This window comes from Lissotriton vulgaris, chromosome 5 (genome assembly GCF_964263255.1).
Source record: "Lissotriton vulgaris chromosome 5, aLisVul1.2, whole genome shotgun sequence".
Taxonomy (NCBI): Eukaryota; Metazoa; Chordata; class Amphibia; order Caudata; family Salamandridae; genus Lissotriton; species Lissotriton vulgaris.
The window spans coordinates 891,578,833-891,594,975 of record NC_141693.1 but is presented as its reverse complement, the minus strand read 5'-3'; the positions used below and the strand labels follow the sequence as shown (position 1 = coordinate 891,594,975).

Below are 16,143 nucleotides of genomic sequence, written 5' to 3'. Positions count from 1 at the left end.
ATGTACAGGGTCAGAGATTAAGGGTTGTGTGGAAGGGCGATTCGACCTTGATTAGGTAGCAGGATGACCCAGGGAAGGGCCTAAGAGCCTTGGTGATGAACACAAGGTCCCTACAGACAAGTAATCTGGAAGTCTTCTCGTTATTGCAGGAAGAAGAGGCAAACATTCTAAAGCTGGAAAGAGGAGGGCTCAGGGCCTGATATAGTGGCGGCCAAACCCCCAGGCGATGATATTTTGATGCATAAACGGCAGGGCGGAAAAAGAGGGGGGTGGCAGTGCTCAGCCTAAGGCATATGACTGCGGAAGGGGTTGTAGCAGAAAGCCTGGATGGGGCGGAGGTCCTAGGGGTAGTATACCACCCCCTGGCCTACCCCTTTATTTAATGATCTGTGTATGGAAGTGGTCAGTGATTCGTGCTCTAGATACCAACAAATTTTGGTGGTGGGGGGACTTCAACTATCATTGGGACCAGGACCAAGGCGAGTAGGCTTGTAGAGTCGATGACCATGTTGGGGCTATAACAACTGGTGGAGACCCCTACCCACGATAAGGGCCATACTTTACACCTTATATGGACAACCTTGCCTTCTGCAAAGTTATTGGAGATTGAAACCTGTAGCTGATTGGACCATTATCTAATCAGACTTGTGATCCCACTGCCCAGTCAATCAGGAACCAATGCCCACAGTGGCAGACGGTACGGAACTGGAATAAAATAGAGGAAACCAGGCTAGGGGACGCACTAAAATAGACTATGTATCCAGGGAGATATGAGGAGAATTTAGATCAGGAGAGTGAGAGGTTCACAAGAAGGATGACAGAAGCCATTGATAAGGTGGCCCCTGCATAGAGAGAAAGAGTAAGGAATAGAGGTAAAGGCACCCCCTGTTATACAGAGGAACTAAGAGGAAAGTAACAAACACTACACCAGTATGAAAGGATATGGCGAAACCGGAGTCTTTTGAGGTATATAAAGTAAGGTCAGCCCAATATAAAAAAAGCTATCACTGCAAGGAAGTCAGCGTTCTATGAGCTGAGGATTAGGGAGGCAAGCAACACACAAAAGGAGACCTTAAAAGAGTGGAAGGAACTTAGCCAATGGCGGGAGCAGAAGGCTATTGCTAACACGGAGGACTGCAATAAGATACAGAACTTCTTAAAGGAAGTTAGGGATTAACGGAAATAAGTAACACCCATATCAGTCCATGCCCCCTGCTAGTGGAGTAGATACCTGATCTTCAGGGTGAGAAGCTCTCAGTATTCCCAACGCGGAATATAGACTCCCTATCACGCATTATGGCTAGAGTCAAATCAGGCTCACCAGAAGATCCTTGCCAGCCCAAGGTGTTCAAATGGCACTCCCTGTGGCAGGGGTGGAACTGCTTTCCTTTTTAAATCACTTCCGGGCAACCGGGAAGGTTCCACTAAATTTAACGGAAGCCATGGTAACTCCACTACTGAGGAAAGCAGGGGCAGATCCTAAAAACCTGAAGAACTATCGGCCAATGTCTAGGCTCCCCTTTCTAGCAAAAGAAGTGGAACAACATGTGCTCAGAACCCTTTCTCTATTGATAGAGGAATATCAGCTGCTTCATGCACAGCAGGTGGGTTTCAGGGCCCACCATAGTACAGAACTGGTGATGCTCTCGATACTGGATGAGCTTAGGGTAGCGGCTGATAAGAAGAAGCCATCACGTCTGATTTTACTGATCTCACAGCCACGTTTGACACAGTAGACCATGCACAGTTGCTGAACCATATTCAGAAGCAGGGAATCACAGACGTGGCGTTTCAGTGGATCTCCTCCTTCATGATGGATCGGCACAAAAGGTCCAGCTAGGCGGCTGTGTATCTAGTAAAGAAGAACTGTCCTGTGGAGCCCCCCAGGGTTCCGCTTTGTCCCCACTGTTTTTTAATATCTACATCCAGCCACTGGTGGCAGCACTAGCACAAATGGACTGTCAAGTATTTAATTATGCGGACAACACTCAACTGATCCTTTGGATCGATAATTCTATGCAAGCACAGTCTAGCGCACAGAATATACTCAGGTTTACAATGAATGGGATGACTGCTAACTCGCTTAAAATAAACCCAGATAAGACCCAGGTTCTAGCAATCACCACGGGTGGCATACCCCGGTCAAAATCTTTTTTGGCCACAAGAGTTGGGCACCACACCAACACCGGTGCCTGTCGTGAAGAGTCTGGGTGTTAAGTTGGACAGTAAGCTGGCACTGACCGGGCAGGTGACGACAGTGGTAGGGAATTGTGTGGGCCTTCTGAGGCAACTTCGGAAATTGGTACCCCTCCTATCCTTTTCAACTATGCAAACTGTGGTGACGGCACCGATTGTGTCATGACTAGACTACAGAAATGCACTATATATTGGCTCCCAGAAAGGCTGTTAGGGAAGCTTCAAATAGTAATGAACAACACAGCAGATTAGTTTTTAAGCTTCCAAGGCGATCACACACTACACCATTGCTGCAACAACTGCATTGACTTCCAATTAAGCAGAAAACTAGGATTAAGGGCCTATGTATTAGGCCTTGTATGGGACGGTACCAGGATATATCAAAGACCATCTAAGGAGATATGTTCTGCGACTATGCCTCCGGTTGTACGAGGCAATCCTGTTGTCCTGTCCACAGTTTGGCAAAGTCACATTGGGTGGATGAGCCTTTTCAGTATTGATTCCCCAGTTGTGGAATAAGCTGCCGGAGAATGTGCATGGGGAAGCCACTCTCCTTCCATTCAGGAAAAAACTGAAAATTCTTCTGTTTCTGCAGGCTTTTAGGGCAAGGGAATTTCTGACCAAGTGGGTATTGTGGTAGGCAACAGTTGGTGTTGTTTGTAATTTTCTCACAAGCGCTAAGAAACCGTTGGTGATTATGCGCTATAAAAATGACACTTAACACTACCATTAACTTCAAAAACTTGGTGGTAACTGCTGTACCCCTGGCAGGGTATGCTCAGACGTGAGTCCCTTGCTCACCTTGCCACTGGATTCAGGTAAGCCGGGCTGAAGACGGCTGAAATGCCAGAAACCGGTCCTCGGAAGATTGTTTCCGGTCCAGGGAAGGCATGGCTTGGCAGTTCGGGCTGGACTGTTCCCATGAGACGCAGGGTCAGACTGATTTGCATATGGCCATGTCTGAACTGGGGTGGCAGAGTGGGCTTAAGAACGGTGATGGATTAAACCCAGATCTGTTGACTGGGTGTGAGTGTTTGATTGGTTCAGATGCTCCGTCCATCACCACCCCCTTTTGTACCGCTTTGTTCGCCATAAGTTGGCAGGGTATGCTCAGACGTGAGTCCCTTGCTCACCTTGCCACTGGATTCAAGCAAGCCGGGCTGAAGACGGCTGAAATGCCAGAAACCGGTCCTCGGAAGCTTGTTTCCTGTCCAGGGAAGGCATGGCTTGGCAGTTCGGGCTGGACTGTTCCCATGAGGCACAGGGTCAGACTGATTTGCATATGGCCATGTCCGAACTGGGGTGGCAGAGTGGGCTAAAGAACGGTGATGGATTAAACCCAGATCTGTTGACTGGGTGTGAGTGTTTGATTGGTTCAGATGCTCCGTCCATCACCACCCCCTTTTGTACCGCTAGTACTCCCTTGGAAGCATTAGTGTTGCTGGTCCTTTCAGCACAACTCGGAAATCTATCCCTGTCTGGGTCCAAGGTTTTCCCACAAAGATAGAATGATGAAGACCTCTGTTGGCCCCCAAAAGGTCACAAATGTGACTCCCTCTAACCATTACATGATGTTCTACATGGTTGAAATAACAAGCCGTAGCTACGCTGTGAAAAATGACCAACATTCCAGAGGCACCCTACACAGCCCATGTATATATACTCCTTCACTTTCTGGCATGCCGTTGAAATGATGCAAAATGGGAATACCGAGGCATTTCTTTCCTTTTAAGTATAACACCTATACAATTACCTCATCATTCCAACCATTAGAAAAATCAAAAGATTAGCTATTTCCTTCCAAATATTTCACAATGTGTTATCAATCTCAAGCACATGTCTATAGTATTCTGGAAGTGTTTGTGTTTCGACCACACGTTCTATGATCGAAAAATAACAAATCAATTATAGGGGGTTTTGGGATTGCATCACATTTTCAGCAAATTAAAATCGAATATTAAACGGGAAGATCTATAGATCAATGTTCTAACGATCTATGATGAAGTTAAACAATACATCAAAGATCTGAACAATGTAAATCATTGTGTCTGCGGCTCTTGTGAGTCTGTCCTGCTATGTAAGTAACGGTGTGAGCATTTTGTCCTGTTCGTTTGCTGGTGTTCTTTTTGGAAGACGTGCATTTTTTTATTTAATCAGTGTGCTCTGGTTGCTTCACATTGTCGTTTTTCCAAGTATATTTGGGACGCGAGATACTCAGAGCTTTCCAGCTCATAGGGGAGAATGACGTCACCCACGGCAAGACTCAGGGTGCATGACTCACAGATGAACCACAACACAGCAATCAGGACAAGATGGTGGAAACAAGCATAGCTCTTGCCAGTCATTGATCTCATAACAAACAAAAAATCACGAAAGTTAACAAGTTTCGAAATGAGGTGCCAGTTGTCAGAAGTGAGGGGGGGCAATGGGCTTCACGATCTGCCTGTAATGAGATAAAAAGCGGCGTTCTGCACTGCCAAAAGTTGGGAAAGACATCTGTAACAAAATCATACAAAAGGCAGACTTAACTTTCAAGGTTTTTTAGAGGACTAAAAACACCATACCAGCAAAATAGCCCAGTGAGTTAAGCTAACATTTCTGAAAATCTGTTGCTCAGAAGTCTGAATCCAGGCGAGGCCTGGATTCAGACTTTCCCATTTAACGGCACTTAATTAGCTCTTTTCAAGAGAGGCAATTAAGTGCCCATAGTCCACGGTTTATCTCTAGCGTGCAGAAACAACAAAACCATTGTATGAAGCACTGTATAAAAGACATGTATTTTTACATATCAAGAAGAACATGAATTCAGCGCTGCAGTTGAAAAGAATGTCACAGATATGCATCAATGGAGTGTTATATTCCAGAGTTAAGCCCATGTAGCGAAGCAGTTTATTTCTTACATTGTCCTCACAAATAACATTACCAGCTGTGACCTTTTGCACACATTTGCACGCTTGACAATGTTGGATTGGTTTCTCAGAAACAAAACTTGTTTTTAAATCTAGCTTCGCCAAACATAATCACGACGACCTGAACATCATGTACAAGGTCGCGTTTCGCACTACGTACAAATGTCATCACTAAATTCAACCACGGGGCAACAAAGCTATTTATACATACATAACACCGCTAATCTATGCGCACATCGCATAGCTGCTTTTTATTATAAACGATGAGCATCGCAATAGATTAGCATCGGAGGTACTTCCGCTGACACTGAGGGTCCTTGTGTGCTGAGAAATCACCATGCAGCGGTCTGACATCTCATGAGGGGTGTCCTATTCGTGACTAAGACTGGGTCCTTCAATCTATCCCATCAGGTAAAGGGGTTGGATCACCTCCTGGGGGGATTCTTGGCTCCACACCTATACACATGTATGTACACTTAGAGTAGAGTTCGCATAGTAGGAGTATGCTAGAGGACTTCCTTGTTTACATGCCTGTATATATACATTGTTTAGCACCAGGAAAGAACTATATCTAAAATTTACGCTTTTGGTGCTGGTAATCACATTTATCTGCTTCTGTCTACTAATCATTACACTACACGTATTTTATACAAGAATAACGTTGGTTCAATAAATATTATTGAAAACGTCTCACTGTGTATTCTCTGTATATATCTCGGAGAATAAGTAAGCAAGAGTGACTAAGCAAAAGGTTCTGTACTGTTTCCACGATCCCTGAGGGGTCAGGATTGTCATGTCCAGTGGTTGCCAGAAAGCAATTCGCTCCCTGGTAGGCAAGGGGGGGCTTACAGTGCCACTGTGAGATAGCTGGTCGATAGGCCAAAATATCCTGTGGGGGTGTCCGGAATCAGTCTTGACACCAAGCCCTTAGTTTATGTTATCCAAACAATGCGCAGGTTCTACGGATTGGTAGGAACTACACGACAGGTGTAACACAAAGTGATGGGGTACCCTTGAAGAGGAGGAGGCCGCAAGACTCCCGTGTCTTGAAGAAATTCATTGGGTGAACCACTGAAGGGTGTGACCGTAAAGGAGGGCCACCTAAAAATGATGTGGAACCTGCCAATTTACTATCTCAAGTCATGCACACTGCTGTATAATTGGTATAAAATTGGTACAAAATTCCAAGGGCCCTTTATAAAACATTTCTTTAAGCACAGTGCACTATTCATAGGTACTACAAACCTGGTTCTGTTTGTATCTGCTCAGATCCGCTATGCAGTATTCTTTGAATAATTTATCACAATATTTCTTTGCCAGTCTCTTTTCCCTGTCAACAGAATAAAAACATGCTCAGCATACCTCAAAACACCCTATTTCTGGCTTCCTAGGAACAACTATTATGTGGTTTATGCTTACGGAAGGTTTGAGGGTACCTTTCATTATCCTTTTTGCCCCATCAAATAACGGCCCCCACCAGGTGCATTGCAAATTCAACTCCTGTCAGATTATTCTAATTTTGCATCTGATCTTACACCTATTCTGCGGAACACCCACTGTAACACTTGCTGTAGCCCCTCCTGTATAACACAGAACTACCCATCACCCTACATACAACATTCCCCTTTGCAGCTGTTTACCAGATCTTTCTACAAAGTTGTTTTGAAAGATGCATTTCAAGTCGCCACACCTTCAAAACAGTACTCAGCATGTTTCTAGCCACAATACTCTCTCTGCCTTTTTCAGTGGAACCCTATCAGACTGTCTAGTTTGCTAAAGAATTCTTGGGGATATTATGAAAGTATCCTTGGGAATGCATTCCACCTATTGCTTACCATTGGCTTTTTATTTTGTAATCAAAGTTGCTTGCTTTCTATTTGCTGGGTTTATTTATTTTAGGATGGCTAGCTTGAGTTACTCCCTCCCATGGATCATAGCCTATTTACTGTATTCCTCTACGAGTACTCACTTTCTGCAAACAGGCCTTTACATTTTGTTCTTATCTTGACACATTTGCTGTGCATTCAAGAATAGAAGTCAAATGTCAGGCTCTGTCTTTGCAGGGAGCCTGGTGTTTACTTTTCTTTCTCTGACTTCAAAGTGAGAGGTTTTAGTTGACAATCTGGGGGCATGAGAGGAAAGGCATTTTTCTAGCACACAACACAATTAACACTTCTGTAAATGAACTGTGCAAATATTTCTGAATGTATTAAATTAGGAAATCACAAATTAATCATTTTATTGTAATTATGAAGTGTACTAGAAACAAATATTTCAATACGATCAAAACAAATCAATATACTACGTGATGCCATTTTTACACGCTATTGTTTGTGCACTGGATAGTTTTAACTGTAAAACTTTATGTCTGTGCAATATGTAACGGTCATTTCAATTGAAAATGTGCTGTCTGTAATGGCAGTTATCTACATGCCATGCTTTCTCCATGCTACGTCACTCCACTCTATGACAATCTACTCCACTCTATGCCCCTCCACTCTCCGCCACTCTACACCACGACACTTCACACTACGATACTTCACTCAACGACAACGTACTCCACTGTATTCCACTCCACTCTATGTGTCTCCACTCTACAACCCTCCACTCCACTCTACCCCACCCCACTCTACCCCACCCCAACACTCCACGCCACTCCACTCTACCAACACTCTACTCCACTCTACAACACTGCACTCTATGACACTCCAACTCCCCTATACCCTATGCCACTAACTTTTAGCCATGCTGAAGAGCAGTCATACTGGTGTACAACATGGCTAAAACACATTGGCAAAGCCAATAACTCTTGCATAGGCGAGACCTATAGGCTTTGCCAATTCTTTTTTTACATGCTGTAAGTCTGCTATCAAATAGAATTTCTATGTAATGCCCATCTTGGAAATAATATCAACAGTACCTAAATAACCCCATTATTTTAAAACGGCACAGTTGAGCCAGGTCCTTCCACAGCACCCTTCTTATTCGTCTATGGAGGGGGAACAAATCAAAGATTTTATTTTGGAAGAAGATGTGCAACAGTATGGGATGAGTGTTGCAAGTGTGTTGATGACTTCCTAATATTTTAATAAAATCAGTTCAGAAAAATCTTTGTAGAGTTTTATTTAAGGGGTCGAACGGGCTAGCATTTGATGCCACCATCAGTAATTAGCTTTGAATGACTTACTTTGGATAATTTATGCCACAACAACTAAACTACAAGCATAAATACAAAACCAAGATGTTGGAGAACAGAAAATCAGATTTCAACTGTTTTCAGAAGCTAACAGGTTTTACCTGCACTACACATGGCCGACCCCCCTCCTCCCAGTCTAGCAAAATATATTGCATTTTATTACATCACAAAATTACCATGTCATGTCAACTTCATCTTCCTCCTGCCACAGGAACCGATGATTCTCTCGAATGACATCCAAGTCTGTCTTATCATTTGCTCTGTGTACAGAGAAAAATAGAATAAAAGTATGTGTACTGAGGGAAAACACAAGGCTCAGTCGCGGATTCAACTGGTTCGAAGTTAATCCCAAACCACTATCATTCCTTGCCTCAAAACCAGTATCAGGGGACATGGAGATTCTCTTCAACCTAATAAGGTGAAGACCCTTCTGCATCAGGACAAACACCTTCATAAGATAACAGACAGAGGCTGCTGGATTCCACACCTGACTAAAGGAGAAAGCAGACTGTTCAACTGTAAGCTCCTGAATTTTCCATTTAACAACAGCAGGCGTAGGGAAACAGGAAAAACACCATAAACTATGCCTTGTATCGCTCACTGCAACTTCTCTTGGGTCACTGAGGGCTCATTGGATGGGAGTGGGCTAAAAAACAAAAGCAGAGGCACTCGTATACAATACAGCCTCTTAACATACAATTTTGAAGCCTGAATAAAAACTGTTTGCATGTAACAATGATAACCGGATTTGTAGTGGTGGTTACCTGTAATCTCCATAAACCTGAAAGAATACATCTCAGATGAACAGCCCCTAGGGGGTTCACATGCTTCTACATAGACAGAACTACCAAATGCAGGAGGGGGACATTAAAACTATGCTCTTTATCAACTACTATCCACTATCAAGAGAAATGTACACATTTTGTGTCAGTACTTACTGTGAACGCTTGAAGTCTTCTTTTTTGCCCCCATAATACAAAAAGTAGTCATTAACAAACTTTTTGTGCCTGGCAAACTGATGAAAACAAGGTTAAGGAATGTTATCATATGTTTCTTTTCACTAACCATCGTCTCAATTGACACACATTATCATCCCAGGAAGAAGAGCAAAGGTATTCATTTATTTCTCTGTATAAATCTAAAATATTGAAAGTGTAGCAATCTATATAAATAACAAGCATTTGCAATGCAATAGGTCTCGCAATAGAAAAGTTTGAGCTTTTGGTGTGTAAAATGTAAATATTTAAAAAAATATATATATATATATTTTTTGAAAAACCTTTATTATATCGTTCAGCAAAAAATACAGAAGTAGTCCTACAACCACAGGGCCGGTCACCACATGTAGGCGATACGTATCAGAAGTTCCAATAACACAGCTCTTCAGCCGGCAACCCTGAGGTCCGGCAGCGGTAAAGGATATACGGTGCATTGAAACTAGTACAGATCGAAGGATATTCATAAGGTTTCATTTTGCATTTAACCCCCCCCCCCCCCCCCCCGAGACAAGATAAAGAAGAAGATACAGGATATCCGGAGCCACACATTCGAAGGTATGAGAAAGGCGGGCAGGTGTAAGAAGGTAGTCGCGGACCAAGTTAAAGAAACAGTAAAGACGCTAGTAAGCTCAATGAGAGTGAAGAACAAAACAACCGATCTCCCATCGTAGCCGCCCACCCCAGAGACCCCGCCCACTCGTATACTTCAGGATGAAACCGAAAGCATAGCTACCAGACACTGCAAGAGGAAAAAAAAAAAGGGGGGGGCTATAGAACAAAACAAAGGCAAAATAACAAATCCCCCACTCGCCCCCCACCCTGCACCCCTGCAATGGCTACGGCCTACCCCACTAGCAGCGTGCCTGTCGCCCAGAAGAATACCCTAAAAAGAGAAAGAAAGAAAAAGGGGCCATAGAACAAAACAAAGGCAAAATAATAAACCCCCTGCACCCCTGCAATGGCTACGGCCTAACCCACTAGCAGCGTGCCTGTCGCCCAGAAACACCCCTAAAAGAGAAGAGAAGCGGAGGAGGAGAGATAAAAAAACACACTCCCGGACTCCCTTACCCCCCCACTAGATGCGACCACCCCGGAACACGGTCAAAATAGAATGCAGCGAAATATACAATCAATCGGGGAAGTATGATACACACCACCCGACTCCCGTACATTACAGGTCACAATCCCAGCAGCAAATTAAAGTATTTTGCCGAACCCTAAAAAACACAAGTTAACCCTGGCCGGTACGATTCTTCACTAGAGCACTTATAACCCAGACCACAACAACAGTGAGAGAAGCAGAGCTTTCATAAAAGGTCAAGTCAGTACGAGCGAATCGGAGAAAGGATAAAAGTTCACGATATCCACAGAGCAAGCGAGGAAAAGTGTGAGGGATAATGAGACTATCCGATAGTCACTGGTGACCTTGTTGAGGCACTCAAGGTTGTCCATTACAATCTTTAGCGGGATATGGCTCCAGCAGGGGAAGCTAACAATGTTAACGGGCGCGCAATCTGTCCTGTAGGGATCAGCAACGCACACGGAATCCGGTGTCCGCACAGGGTCCTCCAAGTTGAGCATTCAACGTTCCATGGGTAGTACAGCTGGTTGAGATGATGCCGAAAAGTCGCCGTCCGGTCTCCGGCAGAGATTGTCCAATGTTGCCGACAGTACCTGGTAGTTGGCGATGATCTGTGAGTGGAGCGCTCCGATGGCCGCCATTACGGCATGTAGCGGTGGTGTGCCCTCTGTCCACTCCATTTCCTCTCGCGAAGTGACAGAGCAGGATATGAGCCCCGGAGGTCGACTACTCCGGTGTAGCAGGCACAACCGGAGCAGACAACAACAATGGGCGCCCTCACCTCACAATTTCTACACCTTCGCCGCTGGTCAGGGCTCCCGTCCGTCACCTCCGGGAGGCATACAGTGTCTCCGGGCGTCGGATACAGGGCCGCAGCAACCGAGGAATCACGCTGCAGCGTCTGCGGTGTAGACAGGATACCAAATCGTCGTTAAAAACAAGTAAAGTGTGTCTCAGTTCGGGAGACCGGACGAAGCCCAAAGTCCACAGCCGATGTTGTTCAACTCCAGCCCGGATGGGTTGGAAATCGAGGCCCCGGCTTCCACGCTGAGTTAGGCCTAGAATGAAACACGGCGTATCTTCGTCACCCGATGAGTTAAAAAGTTCGGGATTGCACCTTCAGAGTCAGTCACTCCTCGTATACACGGGAGTCCGGTGTGAAAACAGGATAACTTGCAGGATATACGAGCTGCTGGCGGAGGTCGGCGGAGCTGGGAGCTTATGCGGCCATCTTGCTTGCTTGCGTAGCTCTTCCCCTATTTTTTAATTTTTGTTTATGTTTTTCAAGATATAAAAGTATTAATTTTGTTATTAGAAATGCCAATAGTTATAAAGTTAGCAAATGTTACATCTATAGCATTAGTAAAGGTACATGTTTAGTTTCCCCCTGTCTTACATGTATTGGTCTGACAAATCACAATGTTTTAAGAAGAACAGAAGTGAAAACATTTAACATCTTTTTATGACATTTGTAATAAAGCTTGAAACATTGACAGAAAATATTTGAACCAGTTGTTTTTGAATGGTTGCACCGATTGATGCTGTGGTGGCACTGAGTAATGTTGTTTTGGGGATAAGTGATGCTGTGGTGTTCAGTGATGCTGTTGTAGCGCATAGTGATGTTGTGGTGCCCCTGAGTGATGCTGTAGTGGTGCTGAGTGGTGCTGTGGTGGTGCTGAGTGGTGCAGAGTGGTGCAGAGTGGTGCAGAGTGGTGCAGTGGTGGTGTGGTGGTGTTGAGTGATGCTGTGGTGGTGCTGAGTGATGCTGTGGTGGTGCTGAGTGATGCTGTGGTGGTGCTGAGCGGTGCTGTGGTGGTGCTGAGTGATAATGTGGTGGTGCTGAGTGATAATGTGGTGGTGCTGAGTGATAATGTGGTGGTGCTGAGTGATAATGTGGTGGTGCTGAGTGATAATGTGGTGGTGCTGAGTGATAATGTGGTGGTGCTGAGTGGTGCTGTTGAGTGATGCTGTGGTGGGGCTGAGTAATGCTGTGGTGGTGCTGAGTGATGCTGTGGTGGTGCTGAGTGATGCTGTGGTGGTGCTGAGTGATAATGTGGTGGTGCTGAGTGATAATGTGGTGGTGCTGAGTGATAATGTGGTGGTGCTGAGTGATAATGTGGTGGTGCTGTGGTTGCGCTGAGTGATGCTGTGGTTGTGCTGAGAGATGCTGTGGTTGTGCTGAGTGATGCTGTGGTTGCGCTGAGTGATGCTGTGGTTGCGCTGAGTGATGCTGTGGTTGCGCTGAGTGATGCTGTGGTTGCGCTGAGTGATGCTGTGGTTGCGCTGAGTGATGCTGTGGTTGCGCTGAGTGATGCTGTGGTTGCGCTGAGTGATGCTGTGGTTGCGCTGAGTGATGCTGTGGTTGCGCTGAGTGATGCTGTGGTTGCGCTGAGTGATACTGTGGTTGCGCTGAGAGATGCTGTGGTTGCGCTGAGAGATGCTGTGGTTGCGCTGAGAGATGCTGTGGTTGCGCTGAGTGGTGCTTTGGTTGCGCTGAGTGATGCTGTATTTTATTGTGACGAAAATCCAAGAACAGAAGTGAAATATTAACATCTTTTTGTGAAATTTGTAATAAAGCTTGAAACATTGAGAGAACATATTTGAACCAGTGATGCTGTGGTTGTGCTGAGTGATGCTGTGGTTGCGCTGAGTGATGCTGTGGTTGCGCTGAGTGATGCTGTGGTTGCGCTGAGCGATGCTGTGGTTGCGCTGAGTGATGATGTGGTTGCGCTGAGTGATGATGTGGTTGAGCTGAGTGATGATGTGGTTGCGCTGAGTGATGATGTGGTTGCGCCGAGTGATGATGGGGTTGCGCTGAGTGATGCTGTGGTTGCGCTGAGTGATGCTGTGGTTGCTCTGAGTGGTGCTGTGGTTACGCTGAGTGATGCTGTGGTTGCGCTAGGTGGTGCTGTGGTTGCGCTGAGTGATGCTGTATTTTATTGTGACGAAAATCCAAGAACAGAAGTGAAATATTAACATCTTTTTGTGAAATTTGTAATAAAGCTTGAAACATTGAGAGAACATATTTGAACCAATGATGCTGTGGTGGTGCTGAGTGATGCTTTGGTTGCGCGAGAGTGATGCTGTGGTTGCGCGGGAGTGATGCTGTGGTTGCGCGAGAGTGATGCTGTGGTTGCGCGAGAGTGATGCTGTGGTTGCGCGAGAGTGATGCTGTGGTTGCGCGAGAGTGATGCTGTGGTTGCGCTGAGTGATGATGTGGTTGCGCTGAGTGATGATGTGGTTGCGCTGAGTGATAATGTGGTTGCGCTGAGTGATAATGTGGTTGCGCTGAGTGATGCTGTGGTTGCGCTGAGTGGTGCTGTGGTGGTGCTGAGTGATAATGTGGTGGTGCTGACTGATAATGTGGTGGTGCTGACTGATAATGTGGTGGTGCTGAGTGCTGCTGCTGAGTGATGCTGTGGTTGCGCTGAGTGATGATGTGGTTGCGCTGAGTGATGATGTGGTTGTGCTGAGTGATGATGTGGTTGCGCTGAGTGATGCTGTGGTTTCGCGGAGTGGTGCTGTGGTTGCGCTGAGTGATGCTGTGGTTGCGCTGAGTGGTGCTGTGGTGTTGCTGAGTGATAATGTGGTGGTGCTGAGTGATAATGTGGTGGTGCTGAGTGATAATGTGGTGGTGCTGTCAGAAAGCTATTTCTAGTCACAGCGCTACACGTAAGCTCGAAATCAGTCTTTAGTATAGTGTACCGTTCAGAGCCACCATGATCAAAAGAAAGCAATAATTATGCACATAAATATTTCACTGCAAAATAAAGCGTTACTGTGTTACTATTGAAAACGGTCTAGTCATTATGGGCAAATTTGTAGCATTAGGTGAACGTTTCCAGATATAAAGTTTGCAGAAGCTCGTTTTAATCACAGCGCTACAAGTAAACTCGAAATCAAACATGGTTTTGGGCAGCCAAAAGTAGACCGAAAGTCTGCGATAGTGTGATGTTTTGGAGTGAAAATCTACACTTTAGAAAGGAAACCAGGGCAGGCTAATGAAGCGCTAACAAGCAGAGGAAGACCGATTGTAATCTAGTCGTGGGCAGCATCTGTGGGATGCAAATCAAGCACAGCAGGCTGCTAAAGCTGTGTTCACACCGAGGCACGCCAACAACTATTTAAAATAAACTCATGTGATGTACAGCTCGCAAATGCTATTAATCACAATAACTCTTTAGCCAAATTTAGTTCTACATTTCATTCTAACTTACTGGGTAAATATTTTTAATTAAAAAAAAAAACAGTATCTCTTTAGCACAAATTAAGCAGCACAAAATCATACAATGCTTAAAATCACCTCCGCCGCCAGCACCACCAGCTTGTGATGAAGTAGACTGTTAAATATACATAGCGAGCCTTATTGCCAGATATCTTGCTAGTAACAGCCCCTGTATGCACCAAAATAAAGCGCTACGGTTTAAACATGTCGGAGCATATGGCATAAAAAACAACACTAATTACAAATGCAATGTTCACTATAGTATACCACCTACCTAGCATTTTGCTACTTCTATTAGTGCACAGAAGCAGATTTAAGTCATAGCCTGGTTTTTATAAACAAGATGCAGATCAGGGCTAGAACATGCGTCACACAGCTTAAATCAATATCAAAAGACGGATGTGTTTAGGAAGCATGCACGAGCAGCAAAACAAGGGTTACATAGCATGCGGGAAAAACACGGATGTTACGCAGGCTATATGGTTTAATGAAAAATCTGATACTGCATGGCGATAATGTTAACCTACTATCTGATCAGTTATAACACACAAAATTCTTCATGGGTTGACTTTTTCCAGGAGCTTCCCAATATTCCTTGTTATCTTCGTGTGCCATCCGCAGACCTCTTAGGCCCTCTTGTGGTCAGTATACGAATTACCGAAATAATGTTTTCTCCTGCTGGCAATATGTATAAAGCCCCTGAGAGAAGAAAATCTAGCACTCATAACCCGTAATAAGCTTTAAGCGTGTCTGCAGTGAAATAAATAAAACAGTCAGGCTAAAAATCTATCTGGCCTAATGTTTAAAATTGAAGCAGAATGCCTTCACAGCAGCACACAGAAAGCATTACAACTGGCAAATCTAATAAAACAAGCAGTGGTAAAGGAGTCACGGCCTGCGGCATGAAAAAGTGAAGTGAACGAGCAGACACTGGGGAAGCCTGGAACTCGAGCGACCATATGGAGAGGGAGGGGGGTGGGCTGCCTGCTGGGAGAAGGGCTGCCTTTGATGTGGTGTCGCGACCATATGGAGAGGGAGGGGGGTGCCTCAAGTAGTGGTTCAGCGGCACTAGGACTCTTTCCTATTCCATTCTTGCAGAATGGAAATAGGACGAGCCCTAAAAATAGTAAGAAAGAAAGATAGAGGCTGGGAAGACAAATGGAAAGAGAGATGCGATGTCAGAGAGGTTGGGGCTCAGATTTGCATGCAGCCACTGGAGAAGCCTGCTTGTGGGGACTGGGAGGAAGGGTGACGAGACGCAGGCCCTGGAGTGAATAATTATGGGAGGAGAGATGCTGGCCTGAGGCAGAGCGCACCATATGGTGAGGGAGGGGGGTGGGCCGAGAGCAGGAGAAATGCTGCTGGCAGGGGGAAGGCTTGGGCAAGCTCGTGCATGAGGAGCTTGTCACGTGATTCTATTCTTGTTAACTGTTAGAAATCCGCCTGTTAGAAATTTTCTGGTTTAACAGTAATAGGTCTCTCTACGAGACCTAAAAATGTAACTGTTTGTTTGTTCAAAATCTCAAATCTCCGAAAGT

At 45.1% G+C, this 16,143-nt stretch overlaps 1 protein-coding gene across 3 annotated transcripts in view; it reads right to left on the bottom strand.

Annotated features, from left to right (window-relative positions):
- Window positions 1–16,143, bottom strand: part of LOC147711757 (protein FRA10AC1) — a 354,287-nt gene that overhangs the window by 177,241 nt on the left and 160,903 nt on the right. For all 3 annotated transcript variants that reach the window (XM_086922478.1, XM_086922479.1, XM_086922480.1), the window contains exons 6-8: window positions 9,240–9,316; window positions 8,478–8,561; window positions 6,351–6,435 (exon numbers count right to left, since the gene is read on the bottom strand). In XM_086922478.1, coding sequence (XP_086778604.1) covers window positions 6,351–6,435; window positions 8,478–8,561; window positions 9,240–9,316 — 246 coding nt within the window. The remainder of the gene's footprint in view (window positions 1–6,350; window positions 6,436–8,477; window positions 8,562–9,239; window positions 9,317–16,143) is intronic.